This window comes from Cebidichthys violaceus, unplaced genomic scaffold (assembly GCF_023349555.1).
Source record: "Cebidichthys violaceus isolate CVI_PGR_0920_01 unplaced genomic scaffold, fCebVio1.0.p SCAF_23, whole genome shotgun sequence".
NCBI lineage: Eukaryota > Metazoa > Chordata > Actinopteri > Perciformes > Stichaeidae > Cebidichthys > Cebidichthys violaceus.
This window is the reverse complement of record NW_027176406.1, coordinates 263797-286499: the sequence shown is the minus strand read 5'-3', so window position 1 is coordinate 286499 and position 22703 is coordinate 263797. Positions and strand designations below refer to the sequence as shown.

The following is a 22703-nucleotide window of genomic DNA, read 5'->3' as shown; positions in this document are numbered from 1 at the left end:
GTTCCATTCAATCTACCCTTCCTTTAAAACGAGTGTCAAAAATAGTTGCCAGTTAATTTATGTCAATCGGATAATTGAGTAATCGATATTTAAACTAATTGTTTGATTTTAAACTAATTTAAACTAATTGTTTAAATCCTATTATATATGAGCTAGAAAAAAAGAGGCCACTTTAATGTTAGTTAGGATGGATTTGAAAGTGAGCTAAACGCTGTCATACTTATATTTACCTGCAAAAAGTAGCTGTTTATTTACCCAAATGGTGGAGTTAAATGCTTTTTAAAAATATTCTACAAAATGATTGACAATGTGCAGACACACACACACACACACACACACACACACACACACACACAGTCAAGCATTTCCAGCACAAGTGTGCAAAATATTACAAAGTCCATTTTCATTATGGTTTTTTTTTATAATTAATGTAGTTTTTGCATGATAAACATAATGTATGATCAGCTTGCTGGAGGCCTATTGACATGTGACGGGTCATCTTAAGGGAGGTGAGATCAGGGCTGTGTGGGTGTCCTTAATCTACAGAGTCTCATGCTGAGGAGCTCTTCACGGTGTGATGGTTGAAAGGAAAATCACTAAAAGACAAAGACACCGTGCGGCAGGTCTCACGGTGACCTTGGGGTGGGGGGTGGGGGGTGGGGGGGGGGTTACCTTTGGGGTTTACGCTCATTCGTTGCAGCAGTCAAGGTATAAGCGTTGGGATTACGCACACGTTACGCACACATGAGATATTTAAGGATTTTGTTGAATCTTTGGCTTTTCTTTTCTCATGATTCTCACACATAAAAGAAGAAGAAGCCAGTGAAGGACAGAGAGGGACTATAGTTGCCAATCTAAGAGCAACCCCTACAAAGACCACTAAAACAAGTGACGCTCGTCACGATGCACAGGCTAAAGAGGATGCCGATGTTTATATGCTGCAGGACAAGGACACATGCTCCTCGGTGACTATATGCTTTGGTAAAAAGGTCCTGGATGTCTACGATGCTCCTGCTTTCCATGAATTGTATGTCTCAGGACGACCCGCTCGGTGTGGGAAGGCTGAAACATCACCCTCTCTTGTGAACCTCGGTGTTCTCTTATGACAACTTCACTGTTCCTGCTTTCATCTTGCCCCCCCAAAAAAAGGCAACAAGAGCCCGAATCAGCAATTGTTGTTTTTCCTGCAGTCACCAGAGAGGTGGCTCCACCGAGGGCCTCCGTTAGGCAGAAACGCTCAGCACAGCATTAAACATGTTTTCACGACAGCGTACAGAAAATACAAATGAGTTTCTTCCTTTTTGGATAAACTGTTTATTCAGATAAAAGACAGCAGAGAGAAATAATCCAGCTTTTGAGAATATTTTCAGTATGTTTTGTTCTTTTTCCTTCAACAGTGCATTGACGACAGACTTCTTCTCCAGTGAAGCCATGCTGCGATCCTCATGTGTGTCACATGTTAACAGGAATCCAATCTTCTAATCCAGTCAAAGGCAGCGCATCCCGTCACATGACATGAACCAGTGAGAGGCTGTGTGTGTGTCTCACAGTAACAGTTGCCTCAAGCTTGTCCCTCAGAGGAATGCATTATTATTATTAACTTCATTATATTATTTTGAATTTATTTAGTTAAACCCCCCCCCCCCCCCCCCAAAAAAAAATGACCTCATGGATTTTAAATAGTTCAATAATTCAAATAGTTTGAGGAGGCAAAAATATGAACACGTAATTCTTCAAAGTCCTTCAATTGAATATTAATTTAAATGTTCTTCTCTTAAAACAATAAATACAAATGAGCACAAAACAGCAATAATAAAAAAGTAGTGTCATTATTTATACCTGGCCACTTCATTGCCCCTTGAGGTTACTGCTTGTGGGTGCTTTGAGGACATTATTTGTTGTTACGCTGAGTAGTTTATATATACACACACTATATATATACACACACACACACACACACACACACACACATATATATCCATCCATTCATAATAGAACAAACTCGTCCATGCTGCTGCTAGTGTTGACTCTTCTCCGTTCGCTCTTCCTCTGGATGTAGGCGATATTGTTTGGGGGCGTGTGTGTTCCCTCCTCCTCCTCCTCCTGACTTTTTCCTTCTGCAAATATAAACATGGGGTACGTCTCTGCAGATATGGAGAGAGCCTAAAAGAGACAGAAGGAAACCCAACATCAACTAAACCCCGTTCTACAAAACACATTCTATATAGTCATTTCGTAAAAGCGACAAATCAGCAGAAACATGTTGCCGTTTGCTACTAAATAAATTCACAAATCGTTTGAAACAATCCTGAAGCCAAATGTTGCCTGAATAAATCCCAATCACAGACCTCATTAACAGCTGTGCAGAGTGATTCAAAGTCCATTTGGCCTTTGGCATAGAATCCTATGGTACAGCTGGGGTCCATGCGAGAGAAAGACATTTTCCTGGGATATTTACAGTGAAAGGACTGCAGAGCGGTTTGGAGAAGAGACAAAAGAGAAGAACACTAATCAGAAAAAGGTCTCCTTAGATCCCTATAAATAGGTATGATGTGGATGTAATCGAATCAACATTAAAACTTTATAAATCTATTTCAGTTATTCTCGGTGCTTCTGCAGTTGCCAGGGGATACATGGAAAGATCATGGAGTGGCTCAATTAGTTTGGAAAAATAGAAATTTCAAATTTGATAAAAAAGAAATCATCACATTGAGTCAGCTTTAACATCTGGACACCCGATGTTGCAATGGAGAGACTAGTTAGTTAAAACTAGTTAGTAAATGAGCAAAGAAGTCTAAACAGTTAGCTAAAAGTAATTTATAAATGGTTGAAACCTGTAGCTTCTGTATAAAAAAAAAAGAAGATTCTGATAATATATGATATCTAATATAACACTTTTATAGTTATTAGTGCACGGCTGTCACAGGAGGAAACAAAACAGAAAGCAACGAAGAAGAAGTGAAACGGTAGTTCCTCATACCTCCAAGGGAAAGTTCTCCTTCGTTAAATCCACCGTGGGCTGACAGTAGTGAGGGTCCAAGTACAGCACATGGTCATCTTTTGCACAGCAGGGCCAGGGGAAGAAAAAAAAAAAAAAAAAAAAGGTGAAACGGACCGACATTCAACAGCTGAGCAGCACAATGATGACGTGCACGACGCTGCACGTACCCTGGAAGCCGACGAAGAACAACGAGTGCCTCGGTTTGCCCCCGATGATTCCAACGCAGCATTCCAACGTCAAGAGTTTCTGTAAAGAACGAGGAGCGGGTTGTTGTTCTTTGTACTCGCAAGACACTCGTCGTTTGCTTTAGAGCAAGGATTCCTCTCTTTACAGACTTTACATGGCCGTTTGAACATTTCCCCACAAACTCCTCAGACTGCAGACTACTGGTTGAATATTGTTGGCATACTTTGACACAAGCGATGTAGGAGGGGTTGAGATCTTGTCCTCCGAGTCGCACGGGAACCAGGATGATGACAGACTTCCAGGGCTGAGGGAGAGGCCGCTCACACAACCTCTTCACGTCCTCCAAGTAGACTGAACACACGGGAAGGAGACAAGAGACAGACATGTCCACATTTGGTTTGATACATCTTTAAACCGTTCTGAATTACTCACAACAACATTTGAATTAACAGTTGATTTAAGTTTAAAAGTACACCAACGGCAGTGAGTTACTCCCCATGTCCTCCTTCTCACGGCAAGCAATTTACAGCTCAAAAGAAATGAGCACATTTCCCTCAGCTGCTTTTATTTTGGCGGGAAACTGCCCGTTTGTGAGCACAGCTGCTACGCCCTTCAGAGAGGAGAGCAAATACACCGATGGAAGCAATGACTCACCGGTGCAATCTTGTGCAACGTACACGACTAGATTGGGAAGGTCCGCTGATGCTGCCACGGCTTTCCTGGAATACAAAATATTTTACTGACGGGTTGTTACATCTCGATAGAAGTTGGTCGGGATAACTGGACCGCCGACGTCGGGTCTCACCGGAGGATGTGTGCCGCGATGGAAGGTCCGTACCAGTCGCCGGCCTTCTTCCCTGAGCTTTTGCCCAGCTCCACCAGCTGGTGTATCCCGAAAGGGGCCGTGGGGTGGTCCGCAAACCACGACGCCACCCTCCTGTGCGTAGCCTCCATGGGTCGGTCCAGGAGGGAACCCAAGCTCAGTTTTCGACCCTTCTTATTCGGCGCTTCCTTTGCATCCGGTCCACGCTCCGCAACGTCTGCGGGGCGACTCGCTGGCAGGTCCATGTCATCTTTGACCGCATGGTGGCTCACACACCACGTCCAACCTGTAAAAAGGTACAGTAAGTTGAGTATGGGTCAATGTTGTGTGTGTGTGTGTGTGTGTGTGTGTGTGTGTGTGTGTGTGTGTGTGTGTGTGTGTGTGTGTGTGTGCGCTGTCACCTGGTGGCATCAGGTGCAGGAGCAGGCCTTGAGCCAGCAGCATCTGCCCCGTGCGTAAAACGCAACCCCAGCCGCTGTCGGTGGTCAGCGAGCAGCCCGCCAGCTGAGGGAAACCCCGTCTGTACGTCAACCACAGGCGGGACGCGAAGGAGCGGCGGAAACGCTCCCTCTCATCTGAAAACAGTGGCAGAGAGCTTGATTTTAAATCCTCCCCTCTCTCTTGTTTTTAAGAATCACACGAAGAATTTCAGGAGGATATCGAGGGCCCAACGGCTGAAGGCCTCACCGTGATCCCTGAGCTCGTAGGATTGTCCAAACATGATCACAGCGGAGCTCTTGCTGAATTTGGATTTCTGCTTCAAGGACCAGCCTGAAGCGTGAACGGGCAAAGAGAAAACAGGTTTTTTTTGTTTATCTCGCGAACCATAGAGGGAACACACAGATCTGACAATAGAAACAGTCAGGACGTCAGAGCGGTGACAACAGACCGTATTTGACACTGTTCCACGCCGAGATCAGCTTGGATTTGAGCTGGCCCCTGTCCTCCGTCTCCGGGTTCCCCCTGCTCACCTCCGGGCCCGGGGGTGAGGCAGAATCACAGGAGAGGAAGAGCCAGTCGTCCATCGGTTCGTCTGCAGGGGACCGGCCTTCACAGCGAGCCGAGGCGGCGCTGGGGTTCATGACGACCGAAGGCGACCGAGACCGAGCGCAAACGGATTGCTCCTTATCGCCATAGCAACCTACGAAGACATGTGACACTGAAGGCCGATGCAGCCAAAAGGATACAACAGAGAGGATCTGCCCCCCCTGGAACCGACGGGTGGGTTATCGCTAACCACAGTAAAGTCAATAATTTCCCATGACTGTAAGTAAAGAGGGAAACCATGTGACTGCATCCTGTGACTCAAGGAATCTCAGTTTGGCTGCAGCAGGAGCTGCTGCTGGACTATTGTCCCTCACATCTGGCTGATAAAACGCAGACACAGCAGTCCCATACTCACCGACACCACTGGTGCCGTTACATGGTTGTATACGTCAGTAGTGTATCTTTTTGTTTTTTGTAAGATATTAGAAGCAGTTTTATGCTGTTGGGCCCCAAACAATCTTTGAGGTTTGAAGGATTCATCTAAAACATGACTCCAACTGAATACTGATTGTTTTGTGGTGAAAAATAGGACTGAGAACCACTGGTTCCATCTTTAAAAATGCATTGTACCTAATAAAACATGTAAAAAATAATATATATATATATATATATATATATATATATATATATATATATATATATATATATATATATATATATATATATAAATAAAATATGATATACTTTTCAGATTAAGAAAATCTTAATCTGAAAAGTAACTTCTAACTATCAAATAACTGTAGTGGAGTAGAAGTACATTACATTACAGTCATTTAGCAGACGCTTTTATCCAAAGCGACTTACAATAAGTGCATCAACATTGGTAATCAAAAGAACTACTAGTCACCAGAAGTCATAAGTACATTTCCTTTTCCAAACAAGCATCTAAGAGCATGAAGCAGAGCATAACTCAGAGCCAAAGTACAGAACCAAGAAAAACAGTTAGTGCTATAAGTAATACGAATACAATAAGTGCAACAAGCTAGTATGAAAACAATAAGTGCTGAGTGGAAGGCTCAGGGTAGCACTTCCTGAAGAGGTGGGTTTGACGTCAGGACTCCGCTGTCCTGACGTCAGTGGGAAGTTCATTCCACCACTGAGGGGCCAGGACGGAAAACAGACGTGACCGAGTCGATCGGCCGCCAGGACCTCTGAGCGACGGGGCGACCGATCGCCCCGAGGCAGCAGAGCGAAGTGGTCGGGCGGGGGTGTAAGGCTTGACCGTGGCCTGGAGATAGGAAGGAGCTGTTCCTTTCACTGCCCTGTAGGCTAGCACCAGAGTCTTAAACTGCATGCGAGCTCTTACAGGTAGTCAGTCTAGAGAACGGAGAAAGGAAGTTGTGTGGGAGAACTTGGGGCGATTGAACACCAGGCGAGCTGCGGCTTTCTGGACAAGCTCCAGAGGTCAGAAGCATACAATGGAAGTACTCAAGCAAAGTAAAAGTACGTCAAAACAGGGTGCTTAAGTATAGTACTTGAGTGAATGTACTTTCAACCAAAATAAATCTGGTTAAAATGTAGTTTTCATTCCTTTTCCAGGTCATAACTGACCCACAACGTAAAAAAAACCCATATGAAAAAGAACATGAGAAAATCAATGACATGTGTAGTAAAATGTGAATTATCTGTAAAGCTCTTTAGTAACTCTCACAAATCATCTGTTCGTAATCTGTTGATCATCTCATGTTTAGTTACTTATCTCGTTACTTTTAACGGTGAAATGTAACTTTTTTTTTTTCAATTTTGGAACCGCTGGTTAGACAACATATAACTGTCCTTTTTGACATGTTAGCGACACGCGAGTCCACGAGATGAATGAACTGATGACATGACATGCCGCCCTAACTCATTTCACGTGAATGAAAACACGTTTTGGACGCAGACTGTGTGTTTTCTGTATAGTGTTCGTCACACACAGTGGCTGACTAACTCATACAAAGACGTTAGTATACAACGCTAAGGGACGTCGTGCTAAAGCAGAAACTGTGACGTTAGCTGCATTTAATAAACACAAAAACGTGATTCTGCGAATTAGAAATAATTCAAATTCTCGAGTCCACTCGCAGCAAAACTCGGTTTATAAAATTCTCAAAGCCCGACATTCATCTCTTACCTTCATGCAGGCATCGTCATTGCTTCTTATTTAATTAAAGCAAGACAGTGAATGAATTATATAAAGAATGCTCCTCTGTTCTTGTTCCGTTGGTGGTAAAAAAAAAAGAGTCTCCAATCGTTCTTCGAGAAGGAGCAGGTTAATGAATCTACACTCACTTCCTGTTTATACCGGTCATGCGTGCACTCCGCTGTGATTGGTTAACAGAGGACCAATGACAGCGAGCCCACGATTATCCCTCCGGATGATCATTTCATACTTTTCATATTTTAAATAAAGTCAGACAGAACGAGGGGTTTCTCTGCTTTTTATTACATTTCTGCACTAGAGGCTTTTTGCATTGGTTTTTCACAACGGTGGCAAGTAAATATGTAGTAATGTAATGGACAACAACAGTCAGAGATAGTCGCCGTAAAATAAAAAAAAAGAAAAAAAAAACACGAAATCAAACACGGGGACAAAGGTGGACTTGACAGGAATATCACAACTTCAGACATGGAGCACGCACGCGATTTGGTAGATTCCTCAGTCTAAATGTAAAATGTATAAATATGTAATTTCAGTAGTAAAGCAGAAATTCACTAACCGGTGACGTGTAAAAAAAAACCGTTTGAATAGATAAAAAAAAGTTTCATAAATAATACGAATAGAAAAATAATCAAATAAATATATAGGACCAGTAAATAAAAAAAAATATTCGACACAAAATAAAGTGCAATTTTCTCACATCACACCACAAAAACACAGCTGCAAACACCGGGTTAATGTCTGACGACCACGACATCTTAATAATGGATATAAAAACAAAGACTTTTTAAGCTCAGACTGCAAAGCTCTCGATCTTAATGTGTTATGCATCCGGATATTATATGTATGAAATGGAAAGACCCCCCCCCCCCCCCCCCCCAGGCAACACGTACCGCCTATCTTTCATTGTACCTCGGGACTTTCGGTGTACTACGACGTCGTCCACAAGGTGGCAGTCTAAGACAGGTCCCAACAATGACGAGGCTCTCTACGCTCTCCAGTGTCTACTCCCGTCTTCTGTATATAGTCTACTACTCCTATCACTGACAAAGGGTGCTCCGTTTCATGAAACTGGGCACTATTGGATTGCATATTATTATACATTTAAGTGTAAACAACAAAAAATACAATAATCACATCATCCTGAAACAAAAAGACTGGCACTTTCCTTCACACGTAACATTACACAATATACACGGAACACCTGCATAAATAGAAAAGAGTGAGCGAAGGAGCATCCAGACTACTCTCCTGTAACTTCTTTACGCATCTTGCCTCCTTACCAGACAAACCAGAGTGTTCACTTAATAGCCTAAAATACAGAATTGCACATTTCACTACGATCGATGGAGACAACGTTTAAAACAACAACAAAAGAAACGTGTTTGCTTGGCTTACTGCATCCCTTTCCTTTGTCTTCTGTTCTTGTCTGGAGCACAATGTAAACTTAAGTAATTGGGGGGGGGACACCAGAAAAAAAAAAGAAAAGTGGCATTTTCAGCACATTGCATAGTGTCCCTGTGCAAGTTCATCTAATCTCCCTCTTTTCAATTCCACTTAAATTCAGCCCTTAAACAGATCTGAAGCCCGCCAGCTGATCCACCGTATTCCGATGTCTTGGTCCAGGCTCCCGTTTATGTTCCGCCGCTGTATCTTCGCTATGCGGAGCGTGAACCCGTCCGGTCACTGAAGTACGGTACAGTATGTGTTGCTCTTTTAACTGAAGGATGGCACTGGAGCGGATGTGAGATGAGTGAGTAATGCCCCGTTTATAACACACACAGTTAACAGTTGGCCTGCTGAAAAGTTGTTCACAGTGTTCACCACCTTGAGGTTCGGCTTTATATTTTTTTTCCATCTCCTTTTTAAATATTCTTTCATTTTGTTTCCATGGACATGCATTAAGACATATGCACCCCCCCTTATATACAAAACATTGAACATACAGTACATACACGGGCCTACATTACGATGCCATCTTTGTTCACGTCTTGTGTGTCCTACATGTCGCACGTCATCTATTTGGTGTTACTTCTGCAGGCATGTTATGTCTCCACTCAAAGTCCTGTTGATATGTCAGTGTGGCGCTACAGTCAAAAGGCATTGCATGGGAGAGTCCGACTCTTTTCCGACGCTCTCTTATCACGAGTGGTGCCTGGAGCCGCGGCTGTTGCCTTTGTCGGACTGGACCGCGCCGGCCGAGGCTGCCGCCTGAGCGCCGCGGCGACCGCCCCCGGACGAGGAGTCCGGCTTTCCCGCCGCGCCTCCCCGCTTCTCCTCGCTCGCCTTGGAGGCGTCTCTCGCCTTGGCCCCCTCTTGCGAGCCCCCCTTCATGGGCCCGAGCACCGTCTTGGCCACGCTCGTGAGCTGGGTGACGAAGCTGGCCTTGTCCCCCGGCGGCATGGGGCGAGACTTGCCCGAGCAGGGCGACGCTACGCTGGAGGTCGGCGACGTGGGGTTCTCCTCCAGGACCTCCAGGTGCGCCCGCTCCTCCTTGGCCCCACCGCGGCAACTGTTCGACACCTTCTCCGTTTTGGATCTGCCGTGGGTTTGAACCTGGGTGGGAATCGGGGGCGCGGGTCCTTTGACCTTAGTCGTCTCAGTCGCTTTGTCGATGCCTCCCTTCTCTCCCGTCTCTGTGCCTTTTCGTGGCTTGGACTGCTCTGCAGACGATACTTTCTGCGTGTTTCCCTTGTCTGCACCCGCGGTGCCTTTGGCTTTCTCCTCAGTCTTCTCCTGAGCCTTAGTCGCAGGCCCTCCGTCTGTCTGAACACTCTGCTGCTTACGGTCTTGCTGCTGCAGGCCCTTTGATGTGCCGGGAGTCGGGATTTTCTCACAGAGTTTACTCTTGGAGACTGTTGCCTCACAACCTGAAGAACCTGCTTTTTGAGCTTTGTCCACGGGGCTCAGCTTGGCCTCTGTAGTGGATGAAACCGGCGCTGGACTTGACTTCACTGCCGCTGCGCTTGCGTTGTTCTTTAGAACTTCAGCTGTGGTTTTACTTTGAACTACGCTGGTCTTGGACTCGGCTTTGGCAGCCACGCTCTCAGTTTGCGAGCCGCCGAGCTCCGACGCTGAGGTCTGCGTGTCTTTCTCTCTCGGCGGGAGCAGGGTGTCGCGGCTGAGCGGCGACTCCTGCCTTCCCAGCCTCCTCGCGGGCTTCAGGCCTCCGATCTCCCCTCCCATGGGAGGAGAGGGGGAGGAGGAGGATGAAGGAGACGGGGGAGCGGGTCCGTTCTCTCCCTCCATCTCCAGCAGGCTTTGCAGGCTGTGCTCGCAGTGGAAGGACTCTCTCCTGTAGTCCCCGTGCGCCACCTCCAGGCTGTGCTTGCGCAGCGACACCCCGCCGGTCAGAGGAGAGGGCGACGAGGAGGACGACGAGGAGGACGGCAGCATCGGCGCGCCCAGCTTCTCCGCCGATTGCACCCGCTGCAGCAAGGGGGACCTGGGCGGCTCGGCGCTTTTGGGCCGAGGGCGGGAGACGGGGGGCGAGGAGTGCAGCTTGGCGGGGAACGTCTGCGTGGTGTTGGAGCTCCCCACCGTGTGGCCAGAGAGAGGCGGAGGGGAGGAGGTGGTCGGGGAGGGGGTGTGAGCCAGGGGGGACAGTGGGATGTTGCCGGCGGATTTGCAGCGGGCGGAGCGGTACTGGCGGTGGAGTTTGGGAGACAGGCCGTGCAGGGAGCTGGGCCTCATGTGGTGAGAGGCTGCTGGGGAGTTGGGGGTACTGGATGCTGGGGAGCTGCTCTGGGAGGAGGTGCCTGAGGAGAGGAGAGGAAATAAAGTTTTGGATCACAATATGGTCACAACATTGTATTTTTTTTCTGTAGAGAATTAAAAACATCCGCAGTAAAATCTGATTTTGTGTTTAATTCTCCACTGTTTCTTTTAAAATATTCATTATCTTCCGAAAAACCGATAATAGATCAGGACATAAGAGAGAAAAAAGGGTTGACATGAAATAAACAACGTGAGCGGGATTAAAGAGTAACATAAGATCCCTTTAAGTTCTTGTTTTCGCTGACCTCTAGTGGTTTTACATTTTCAAACTGTTGTAGTGATGTCACAGTGTACCCCAGGGTGTGTTAGTACACTGTGATGTCACTGTTAGGTATGGTTAAAGGAGGAACAAAGCACATCTGACCACACTGAGACTTGACAACAAACAAAATGGTGGGCCCACTCCTAGAAACATGTGTCCACAGCGCTCCTAGTGGTCTCCTTAAGTTACTCTTTTATCGAAAAACATCTAATATACAAAAAAAGATATCAGAGCCCATGTTTTGCATGTTCCCAAAAAATGGAAGAGGGATCATTTTGACTTTTGGTACAAAAAGATGCTCGTGTTCTCGGCCTTCAATACTTACCTATGTAAGGGGATTCGGCAAGATTGGAGCGGTAACTCTGAGTGGGCGAGCGGGCGGAGAGGCTGTGGGTGGGGGAGCCTGGGAGACTGTCTCCAGACGACAGAGAGCGGTTTAAAGAGGAGAGGCTCCGGCTGGTGTGGAGCAGGTTGGACTGCTTGGTGATTTTCCTGAAGAGGGAGCTTCTCTTCTTCCTGAAAGGACAAAAAAAAACAAAAAACATATGGCGAGGAGAATAAAGGCATGTAAAACATAAAAGACAGTGAATCCTTGTAATGAAATCTACACTGCAGTAACGCACTCTGGTCCCTCCTTGGCTCCTGTCCTCTTGCTGCGCCGTGCCATCTTGGATTTATAGCTGGACTTGCGGGCAGGACCCACTTTTATAGAGGTGTTCTCAAACGGAGTAGTTGTAACTGTCACCTTGTTTCCACTCTGTAGATAATATACATATAAATATAAAAGCACATTTTATTGGAGCCGTCCCATAAAGATCTTGCAATGGATATATAAGTTAGTTTGGTCGGTAGTCCTCACCTTCAGGATGAGCTCCACCACCTCTGTATGGACCAGACCGTGGACCGACTCCCCGTTTACGTGAGTGATGAGGTCACCAGCGCTAAGACCAGCTTCCTGGGCGGGACCCCCATCCTCCACATGCTGTGATCAGAACAAAAAGGCCTTTACACAGGAAAGCTATCTCCATGCTAAAGCTCTAGCGGGGGCTGGTAAACCATGTTCTAGAAAAGCTTGGCGAGCCATGATTCAGATATCCATTATAGTTCATATGGCGTTCCACAGGGTTTCCACTCAGACACATTATCTAAAAGTTTATAGCTATGCAGACGACGCTGGACACTGGCAAAAGTCTTAGGTTTAACCAAACTTTCAGTTAGCATGCTGCCAATGTGAGACCAATGCAAAGAAAGGCCCCCATAAGACTATGGAACATCCTGCTGTAACTATTAGACAACCCGTTTCTCTTTGGCACCCTTTAGTTTGTTTTATACAATTTAATGTGCAGCACTTGGAGCTGGATTGCATGTATGAAATAAGCTTCGGAAAGAAAGTTGGATTATCTGCTCTGCTCTCTCACCCAGACCATGTGATGCAGGCTGTAAACGTCACTGTCTCCCATGTAGACTCTGATGGCTCGGAGAGTGAAGCCGTACTTCTTCCCCGAGCGGTGGATGGTGATGGGAGAATGCAGGACGTTGACCATGGGGGAGTAGTCTCTGCTGGGAGAAGAGTCCCGGGAGGACGGGTTGGACGAGAGGGAGCGAGGAGACATGGGGCTCGCCAGCGGGGAGGCGACATGTTGCTCCACTGAGGAGAGAGGGATGGAGTTCAGGTTTAAATACGTTTTTTTGACAGGTCATTCTCTGATGTCATATAACCGGTGCCTTTACCTGCAGGAATGATGACAGACAGAGCCGTAGCGGAAGCGGATTTGATAACTTTGGTCCCTGGTCGTGGGTTACGTTTCTCCCCTTCAGCTGAGAGCTGCTGGTGGCGGACCCTCCGCAGCACCAGGTCCGTGGCGGCCCCACGGGACCCCTGTGAGTCCGGAAGCCCCAGAACAGCGGCACTGCCCGGTAGAGGCAACGGCGCGTCAGCCGGTCTCAAAATCTTCTCTGTGGCATAATAGCGACATGAAAGCACTCGTTATTATCAATTGTGATCAAACACAGGTTAGCGGTCACAAAGTGACATCGTGCTTTCTCATATTTTCTTTCTTACCTCCAGCCGTGAGCCCGATGCCATCTTTAAGGAGTGTTCTCAGATCGCCTTGAGAGGCGATGGCACCCATGGCTCCTTCCAGGGAAGCCCCTCTGGTCGTCACGGGAGGCTGCCTGCTGGGGACAGGCAGCTCAGAGTCCACTTCCAGAGGGGAGGACAGGCGGTGCGTGTCCATGAGGGCGGAGAAGCGTCTCCGGGCCCCGGACGGTGGGCTGTAGTCGCTCTCGGTGAAGGAGGACTCGGAGCAGGATAAGCGCTTCCTGAGAAAAGCAAGGCAGTCAGACTTTGGTGTAAAGTTATTCTCAAGCGATCTCAAAGTGGGTAGATGGACAAAAGAAAAGACGAAGAAAAACATGTCTTTTTTATAGCGTTGTTGGGATACCAATCTATTAAATAAAGTTGAAATAGGTCTGGTTAGTTAGACAGCAAACATGTCACTATTTTTTTGCGCTCACATCTCAGGCGATCCAGTCCTCCAGCTCTTGTCTCTTAGGGTGAGGCTACCCAGGCTTTCTCTCTTGGCCACTCGATCCTCCCTGGGGACCTTGTGCTCCCGCAGGGTCACGCCAGGGGGTTTGTGCTCCAGCTGGGACAGATGCTCCATACTGCTGTACACCTGCAGGCCCGTACATCAAACAGACGGTTTAACATTGTTTTGTTAAACAATGTTAAACCGGGTGGGGGGGGGGGGGGGGGGTTTGACGTGAATACCCGGTCTGACCTTGCTGAAGCGAGGGGAGCAGGACGAGAAGCGATGTATCTCCACAGGCTCGTCGTCGTTGGTATCGTCCTCATCGTATGACTGCACGTGATGGTAGCGCTCAGATCGGGCTGGTGACAAAAGGCAGAGATTAACACGAAAAGCTGCAAACTCTTCTACTTTCACTGTCGTTACTCCAAGCAGTAGACTTACTGTCAAAATAGCTGGTGTCTTCCTCAGACTCTAGGTGAGGGATGAACTCTGCCTTCTGTCTCAGCAGGCTGTTCCAGTTCACCTCCGTGAAGAAGGAGTGCTGCCTCACTTCAAAAGCACCACCTAGAAGGCAGAGGATAGGGGTGTGGGGGGGGGGACAAAGACGGACAGGTAAGATCTGCCCCTGAAGCGAGCAGAGGCACTTTGACCCAGACAGAAGTTGACTTATTTGGGTAAACTGAACTGGTGAGCCTGCAGGCGGGACGCTAGTGTTCTAGGTCAGTGATTCCCAACCAAGGGTACATGTAACGTTACCCCAGGGGTACATGGAGAGACTATGGACTAGCGCAGCTAAATTTAAAGATTGAAAATTATGATTTAATAAATACAAAAATAAAAAAAACACTTTTGAGGTGGAGACAGTTAGCTACAAGTAATGGATAAATGGTTGAAAAAGTAATCTTAAAATAACGGATAAATGGTTGAAATAGTGGGCTAATAATAAATAATAAATGATTAAAATCAAAATTCTTGGTGTCTGTGATGAAGTAAAATATCTTGGTCATTCTATAACAGAACACATAACCGATGACAAGGACATTACTAGGCAATGTCGTATGATGTATACACAAGCAAACAGTCTCTTACGCAAGTTTGGTCTGTGTACAGATAAAGTGAAGATGTCTCTGTTCAGAGCATATTGTACAGCACTCTACACTGCACACTTGTGGTCAAACTACAGAAAGAAGAGCTTACAGAGACTTCAAGTAGCTTATAATGACGCCATGAGGACACTGCTGAAGAGACCGAGATGGAGCAGTGCTAGTGGAATGTTTGTGGCTGCAGGAGTCAATACCTTCCAAGCTGTTTTGAGAAATCTCATGTATAAATTCATTTGTCGACTTAATGACTCTGAAAATGAGATCATAGTTGTTTTATTTAACATAAGGCTTAGTAGCAGTAAGGGAAGAAGCAAATGCAAACTTATCCAAACTGAAAAATGTACCTCTAAAGGCAGATACTACAATAGATAGTACAGTAACCAGGAATAAAATAGGAGCTGGGAACCACCAGTCTGGGTGACTGACCTGTGCCCAGTCGAACCAGTGGACTGGTCTGCAGAAGAGAGGAGATCAGGTGCTGGGCGTCGACAGGGAGAGCCTCGTCCCCTTCAGGCCACACTATGTCGTCTACAGCAGAGAGAGAGAGAGAGAGAGAGAGAGAGAGAGAGAGAGAGAGAGAGAGAGAGAGAGGACATGAGGACATGAGGACATGAGGAAACACGTGAGGAAAAGTGTGTTGAATAACGCTCATTCAGCTTCAGACCTCTGATTTCTCACCTGTGATGACCTGGCCGAACAGCTCCTCTGGAGTGTCTCCAAAGAAAGGCACACAGCCCACCAGGAACTCATACAGGATGATGCCCATAGCCCACCAGTCCACTGGCTTCCCATAACCCTGACGGAGAATAACCTCCGGGGCGATGTACTCCGGAGTTCCGCACACCTGAAGGAAAAATAGATTTATTTATATTTATTCAGCTGTTTGTTAGATTCTACAGGTTTTGTGCATTTTTGCTACTAATACGAACTAACATTCATTGTAACATCTAATTTAACTTTACATAATTATACTTTGATGGTTGATCTGAAATAGAAATCTACAGCTTGTCATATGATGTATTTTCTACCTTTTTTTTTTTTTTTTTAAACTACCTGTGCATAACACATGGTTGCACATGTTGTTGAAGCATGCAGATTTCTGCCTGGCTAAGAAGAGCACTTCAGAGCTGCTGAGACGAGATGAAAGCCCCAGTGAGGGGTTTTCATGTGCAGATTTCCGGGCCGCCGTAATGCATTCACGTAAAAAAAAAAAGAAAGAAAGACGAGGCTTAGTTTCAAAGCGTGCGCGCCGAAGGAACGGCTTCGAGAAAATAAACCTCACCTATAAAAAGAGAATTTGATTCTAATGACTGAGGAAAAAACTGGCCTATTGTTCTGCCAACTGTCTTCTTCACGCTTCAGATATGCCTGGCACACAAAGACGGAGGGAATATCTTTGCATAGAGATGAAGACATCAAAGGACGTTTTACGTTTAGACTTTACTCTGGAGAGTCTGCACTGCGGTACAGCCCAAAAGACACAATTTACAGCTACGTTGCATGTGTGTGATTATTTAAAAAAACATTTAATCAAAAGGTAAATCAAAATGACTTTGGTAAATTAGTATTAGTTATTTTGAATGGATTTGAGTCATTTGTATGTTGTCTTACCTGTTTATCCAAGAACTCCCGAGTGTCCTTCTCTATGTGTCCCTCATACAAGTTGGTGGTCAGACTCATCAGACCCATCTTAGACAGGCCGAAGTCTGTGAGCTTGATGTGGCCCATTGAGGTAATCAGGAGGCTGAGAATATAAAAACGGCAAAGTGAACACATACGAGCTTTATTTACACTCTTTTGAAATAGCAAAAAAAAATAAAAAATCATCACAATTTGCATCATCTCTTAGCAATCTCTTACTTGTCGGGCTTGAGGTCACGGTGCACGATGCCGTAGTTGTGCAAGTACTCCAGCGCGAGGACGGTCTCTGCAAAGTACATGCGTGCCATCTCCACGGGCAGAGCGCCGATGTTCTTCAGCAGAGTGGCACAGTCTCCACCTGCACCAGCACAGTTCATTATTCGATTAGTCTTCCACGCGCACGACAGAGCGCACGACAGAGCGCACGACAGAGCGCACGACAGAGCGCACGACAGAGCGCACTCTGTGCCACTTCAATTCTGGAGGTTATGACGACTGCGCTGACACGACTCATTCCGCATAAAACATTCAACGTTTTTAAGCTTTCACGTCTACTGCCTCACTAGTGTCCCACATCCAAACAGCATGTTCTACATAGTAATTGTCAAAGTAAAAACAATTAACAGCCTTCATAGGTGTTCTACTAACAGGAAATGATGCATTACGTGCAAAATCTGAATTGGGAGTGCAAATGTAATGCTATTTTTTTCATCACCACAAACAATTAATTAGATCATTTTTTTCCTCCAGCTAGGGGCAGCGCCTCCATTTTCTTTCCCCATTGCATTGTGGGAGAATAGCGTTCATCGACAGCACAATAAAAAAGCAGCCATATTTAGTACGCCTACCGTCTAGTTTGAGCAGTTGTAAATCTTTTTTTCCAGTGAGAGCGCACTACGTACTCAAAACCTGCTTAGAATAAGTGTGAAGAGTGGATGTGGGACACACCCTTACTTATTAGAAGTTGAAATGGTAATATCTTGACAAGGAACATAACTCAACATAACATAACAAAACATAAATTAACTGGCGGAAATTATTTTTCCCACCAGTTGAGCCACACACACACACACACACACACACACACACACACACACACACACATATATTATTCTTACCCTCTACGTACTCCATGACCATGCAGAGGTGCCGACGGGTTTCAAAGGAACAGAACATGGAGACGACAAAGGGGTTCTCTGCGAAGGTGAGGATGTCTCTCTCCACGAAGGCCTGCTGGATTTGGTTCCTCAGGATCAGGTTTTGCTTATTGATCTTCTTCATGGCAAACCGCTGGCGGGTCTCCAGATGACGCACCAGGTACACGGCACTAGTATGCACACACACACACACACACACACACACACACACACACACACACACACACACACACACACACATGCACATGTTATTCTTGTCCCGCATGCCTGACTTTACAGATGTAATGGGAGTACGTCCTAACGCTCTACTCCACTCACCCGTACGCTCCATTGCTGATCAGCTTGATGGTCTGGAAGTCGGCTTCTTCTGGTGCTTTCATCGCTCTAATCTTACCCTGTGGATCAAAGATCAACAATGCTGATATTACAAATGATCCAGCGTGAAATCCAACAAAACAACATCTCTTTGTCGAGGAAAATCAAATATTCTTCTGGCACCGTAACTTTAGTGACGCACACTTAAACCATCTGTACCAAGAACTCCGGTTCTGGACTACACCCCCCTCCTTCTCTTTCCATCATTTTTTTGCCTACTCATCTTAATTTTGGCAGTTGGAGGCGTGCCTAATGCTAGAGGGATCGGCCACGGATTCAAGGAAGGGGGGGGGAGATCCTGTTTTTTATGCTTCAGCATAAATTAGCTAAATTAAATGTGTGTCTACAGTATATATATGCCAAGTCATTAGCAGATGAAGCAGACATTTTCTGCGACGAGCCACTTTATACCGTCAGTCTGCAAAAATAAACTAGTGCCCGCCTCCACCAACCAGTCAAGTTACAGTTTACATCCACGTCTGTCCACATCACTTTCTTATTTTATCCTATTAGACATGTGTGGGTGTAATGGTCATAATTAGCATTTGAATTCTTGAGTTATGGCCAGAAACGTGTTTTGTGAGGTACTTAGGGTACTTAGGTATTCAGTACATGCTTGAGTCCACGTAGACGTTTGTGCCAAATTTGATTTGGTTGATGGATGTGGGGATGGAATGAGCGTTGGAGAAACGACCACATTCAGGATCAATCTGGAATCTCACCTCCGTCGAGTCATCTGTTTCGGGCGTCAGCGGCCCCTCGCTGTCGTAACTATCGAGGTTTACCATATCTGATGAGAAACAGACAAACCAGCTGTCAGCTCATTTATTCTTCTGCTCCAGATACATCTGTGTGTTTCTGTCTCTCCCCCTCACCTTCAATAGGGTCTCTGGTCATTCCCAGCTGGCTGATGATGTAACGAGGAATGTCCGTCTTCATCAAGTGACCCTCCTTGGCGTGGTCCTCTGCCGCCTCCAGCAGGTGGTAGAACTCCTCGGGATTAAACTCCTGTAAAACCAGAGCATGAAGACGTCAGCGTGATGTCGTCAGGCGGAACATTTTTTTATAGCTGGTCCATTAAATTGCTTCCGGATAAACTGGTTTAAATGTAAATCAGAAAAATGCTTCCATATCCAAGTAAAGCCGCCGTGGCTGCTTTTAGCAGTTGTTTGATGATTCACTGCCTCTGGAGCAGCTCCAAGACCTGTTTCTGGAAGACACCATCACTGCAGTCTGTTCAGCCTCGACAGAGACTTGGATTCTGGACTCTGTTTTAGGACTGATTTCCATTGAAAGCTACACTTTACAAGCTGTATGTTCTATTTAATCATACACCATTCATTCCAATCAGACTCGATCATTAGGCCAGTGGAGACCAGCAGCAAAATGGTAGAAATACAGAAACTAGGTATAATTACGATCTTGTGATGAGACATTTTAAGCACAGAAAAGGACTTTTTGCATATTGTGTGCTCGCTATTATTCACACTAATAACCTCTCTCAGTCAGTCTTACTAATTTCTCCTATTTTCTAACCAGTGATCCGATCAAAGCTGAAGAATTTGATCTAAATCCTCTCGTAACTATACCATGCCCACACATTCCGTTCCACTGGAGGATAAACCACAGTGTGGTAAACAAAGACGCTCTAACTTCCATTTCACAGTGACTTTAGGTTTGCTGACACACTTCCTCAACCTGACGGTGTCACATTGTCCCAGAATTTCAGGCATCTGGAGAGTTGGGAACATTTCTGATTGGTTATTTTGTCTCCAGTCCGCTCGTTAGTATTAAAACTGAATGAGAATGAGGTTGTTATTGCGCACCTCTTTTTGCTCAAATTAAATCGTTGTTAGTGTGATAATAAACAAACAAATATTGTCGAGCGGAAGAAGTTCCATCGCATGCTGAGAAATGAGGCACAAAAACCTGGAGTCCGAACCTCCAGAGCTAATCCCTAAGGCCGCATGCTGACATGTTGGGTTGCAGAGGAGCGTTTCATCCATTGCACCACTCCGGAAACTCCTGGCTGCTGATCCCAAAACCTGGACACTAGCGATGTCAAAAACATGCAATGGTTCACGCGGACTGTAATCCGACTGCAGCGAAATGCAGAAAACGAGGTTGGGAAATGACATCGACGTATCAATTCTCCATGTCTCTGTTTCCGCTGTCGCTCGTAATCAAATACTACGAGGAAAAACTGTGGCATGACTCATCGAGTGGGACGCAAAGACGGTTATAAAACCACAGACACACACACACACACACACACACACACACACACACACACACACACACACACACCAGAGAAACATCCAGACAAACACACACATAGACATCCTCCAACTTTAAGTGACACCACGGTCACGGTCTGAGTCAGACGGGAAGGCGGTCCGGCAGCAGGGGGCCGCCGACTGGTATTAGTCGTAGTGTGGCGAGACAAATTGTAATCTAAATGCAAATGCATTCGCCATCCAGACAGACTGGACCGGGCTCTTTAAGTTTGATTTTCTGCCCCCGCTGTGTGGCACATCAGAGTGCTTAAATGCTTTTAATCGGCAAACAAACAAGTGTCTGTGCCCATGTTTATCCAAAGAAAATCGATTTGTGTTAAGTCACAAGAGGGACGTGAATCGTGGAAATGTTCTGCGATGAAGGGCAGGATGAGGATTGCGAACGTGGCAGCGGGACAGGAAGCTATCTTACCAGACACTCCAGAAGCCTGGCTGGTCGGGAGATGATGATGAGAAGCTTCTTCGCCAGCTCCGTGACGAAGGCCACCTCGGTGCTCTCCGAACGCTCGAAGGCCTGTCAGAGAGAGAGAGAGAGAGAGAGAGAGAGAGAGAGAGAGAGAGAGACGCACCGGCAGAAAGAGAGAAGATTTACATTAACATTTGCAAAGTCTGACACCGTTGTCTGTGGAAAAGAGAGACAAGGAGACAGGGGGAGTGAGAAAAGCTTCAAAAAGCTGTGACAAATGAGAATATCTCATCGTGAAAAAAAACCAAAAAAAAAACAGCCGATACTATCGAACCAAAACCAGGCAACCCAGAAGAATCACAGCGATCTAATCAAGCCGCCAAAATGAGGTTGGCGATGAAATTGCCTGATACCTGTTATCTGCTCCGAGCGCAATTAGCCTGCATTTACCACAGCAATTCCAATCTCGTCTCGTCTCAAAGGCTTCACAGGTTTGAATGAAATTAGAAGACTTGAGCCGACTCCATCCATCAATTACCTTCCAACGGCATCACATTGCATCGCTCATTCAGCAGAGGATAGATGTATTGGTTTCTGGGTCTGTTTTGCTTGAATGTACCCAGGGGTATCATTTGAAGCTTTTCAATGCGAGTGAAATATGATAGTCTTTGTACCAATACTAACTTAATTTACTAACCAATACTTATTATTTGTTGATATATTGTCGAACAGAAGAAACCAATGTTCTCAAAAGTTAAAATCGGTGACAATTATTTATGTCAACCTTAATTATTACATATTTTGACCACAACAAGCTCTAAACACGAACATATAGCTGATGACAAACGTGTTAGCAAGCGCTTGTTTACACATCCTGCAGACACAAAGCAACGCTAGTGTTCATTTAGAATCATGTTTGTGTTCATGTGATGAATGTGAGGTCGATATTCACGTTTTTGGACATTACCAAGCACTCCTGAGGAAACTATCTGGCTCTTTAGCTTTAGCTAAATGCTCCGCTACGTTCCCTAGCTAGTCGCTAACTTTGTCTGTCTTCAGTTTGGTGGTTTTTCAAAGATATTTGAGACAAACAGCTGCTGCTGAAAATATAATTCATGAGAGCCGTGAGACTGAATCAAAACAGTTAACGATGCAGGCTGTGAAACGAAAACAATGAGCTAAAAGATGCTAAAATGCGCCATAGAGCTGAACTGCAGACTTCAACTGTCGGGTTTCCCATTGTTTATATCAAAATCTTAATGAGAAGTGTGTTAGTGCAGAAATAGATTTTTCTGTGCAGAAAAAGATTTTTTCTCTCTTAAAAAGTGTAATTTTGTTCCTGCCACTCAAAAGATATTGCAGTTTGATACCCAGCTCTGATGCAAATGAACTCATCAGTGCTTACTTGCTTTTTTGCTTTTAAATGAGTTTGTCAGCATTGTGTCTTTTCTACAACTCACATCCTGAAGAAGCTTCTCCAGGTTCTCCTGCAGCTCAAAGAAGTAGACAGAGGTGATGAGGCCATCGCGGGATTTGGCCAGGCAGTCTCTGGACAGCTCGGCTATCTGGTGGTGAATGAAGCTGAGGACTCCATCGGCCAGTGGAAGAACGTTTTCCGGAGAGAAAGCCTGGATGAAGTCGGCCAGCCTCCCCTCCATCTGTGCTGTGGCCTGGTGGATATCCCGAAAGGCGGGGAGCACGAGAGAAAGAGACAGTGAGAATGGGGAGTGGGAGTAGAAGTGGCAGGGATTATGTTTAAAAAAAGATTTCTTTAGAAGACCCAGAGCTATGTGACTGGAAAGTTCAGAAAGCAATTTAATTTGTGCCTCAGACAGTGTGGCGCTGCTGCTTTACACTGACTTCAATGCAATGGCAATTTTTTTTTTCCATTTCACTTGTGTGAGGACAAGCCCAAAGAGCTTTTACCTCGAATGAACTCCAAACATTACTGCCC

The 22703-nt window shown here is 45.7% G+C and overlaps 2 protein-coding genes across 3 annotated transcripts in view; both read right to left on the bottom strand.

The window, feature by feature from the left end:
- Positions 1 to 1641: 1641 nt before the first annotated feature.
- Positions 1642 to 8057, bottom strand: LOC137878743 (cysteine protease atg4da-like). The gene is made up of 11 exons (XM_068719159.1): positions 7171 to 8057; positions 4900 to 5151; positions 4698 to 4781; positions 4412 to 4585; positions 3993 to 4296; positions 3842 to 3906; positions 3411 to 3538; positions 3169 to 3247; positions 2981 to 3057; positions 2349 to 2468; positions 1642 to 2163 (listed from the first exon to the last, which is right to left on the bottom strand). Exons 2-11 carry the CDS (start codon positions 5090 to 5092, stop codon positions 1987 to 1989), a joined length of 1401 nt encoding a protein of 466 aa, XP_068575260.1. The 5' UTR covers positions 5093 to 5151; positions 7171 to 8057; the 3' UTR covers positions 1642 to 1986.
- An 8-nt stretch (positions 8058 to 8065) lies between these two features.
- LOC137878731 (microtubule-associated serine/threonine-protein kinase 1-like) overlaps positions 8066 to 22703 on the bottom strand; it is a 37468-nt gene continuing 22830 nt past the window's right edge. For both annotated transcript variants that reach the window (XM_068719136.1, XM_068719137.1), the window contains exons 8-27: positions 22210 to 22419; positions 20756 to 20857; positions 18922 to 19054; positions 18769 to 18836; positions 17990 to 18066; positions 17633 to 17841; positions 16734 to 16872; positions 16485 to 16617; positions 15552 to 15717; positions 15300 to 15401; positions 14212 to 14334; positions 14020 to 14129; positions 13754 to 13914; positions 13299 to 13558; positions 12968 to 13192; positions 12655 to 12884; positions 12096 to 12218; positions 11860 to 11993; positions 11562 to 11752; positions 8066 to 10955 (exon numbers count right to left, since the gene is read on the bottom strand). In XM_068719136.1, coding sequence (XP_068575237.1) covers positions 9340 to 10955; positions 11562 to 11752; positions 11860 to 11993; positions 12096 to 12218; positions 12655 to 12884; positions 12968 to 13192; positions 13299 to 13558; positions 13754 to 13914; positions 14020 to 14129; positions 14212 to 14334; positions 15300 to 15401; positions 15552 to 15717; positions 16485 to 16617; positions 16734 to 16872; positions 17633 to 17841; positions 17990 to 18066; positions 18769 to 18836; positions 18922 to 19054; positions 20756 to 20857; positions 22210 to 22419 — 4512 coding nt within the window. In that variant the 3' untranslated portion in view covers positions 8066 to 9339. The remainder of the gene's footprint in view (positions 10956 to 11561; positions 11753 to 11859; positions 11994 to 12095; positions 12219 to 12654; positions 12885 to 12967; positions 13193 to 13298; positions 13559 to 13753; positions 13915 to 14019; positions 14130 to 14211; positions 14335 to 15299; positions 15402 to 15551; positions 15718 to 16484; positions 16618 to 16733; positions 16873 to 17632; positions 17842 to 17989; positions 18067 to 18768; positions 18837 to 18921; positions 19055 to 20755; positions 20858 to 22209; positions 22420 to 22703) is intronic.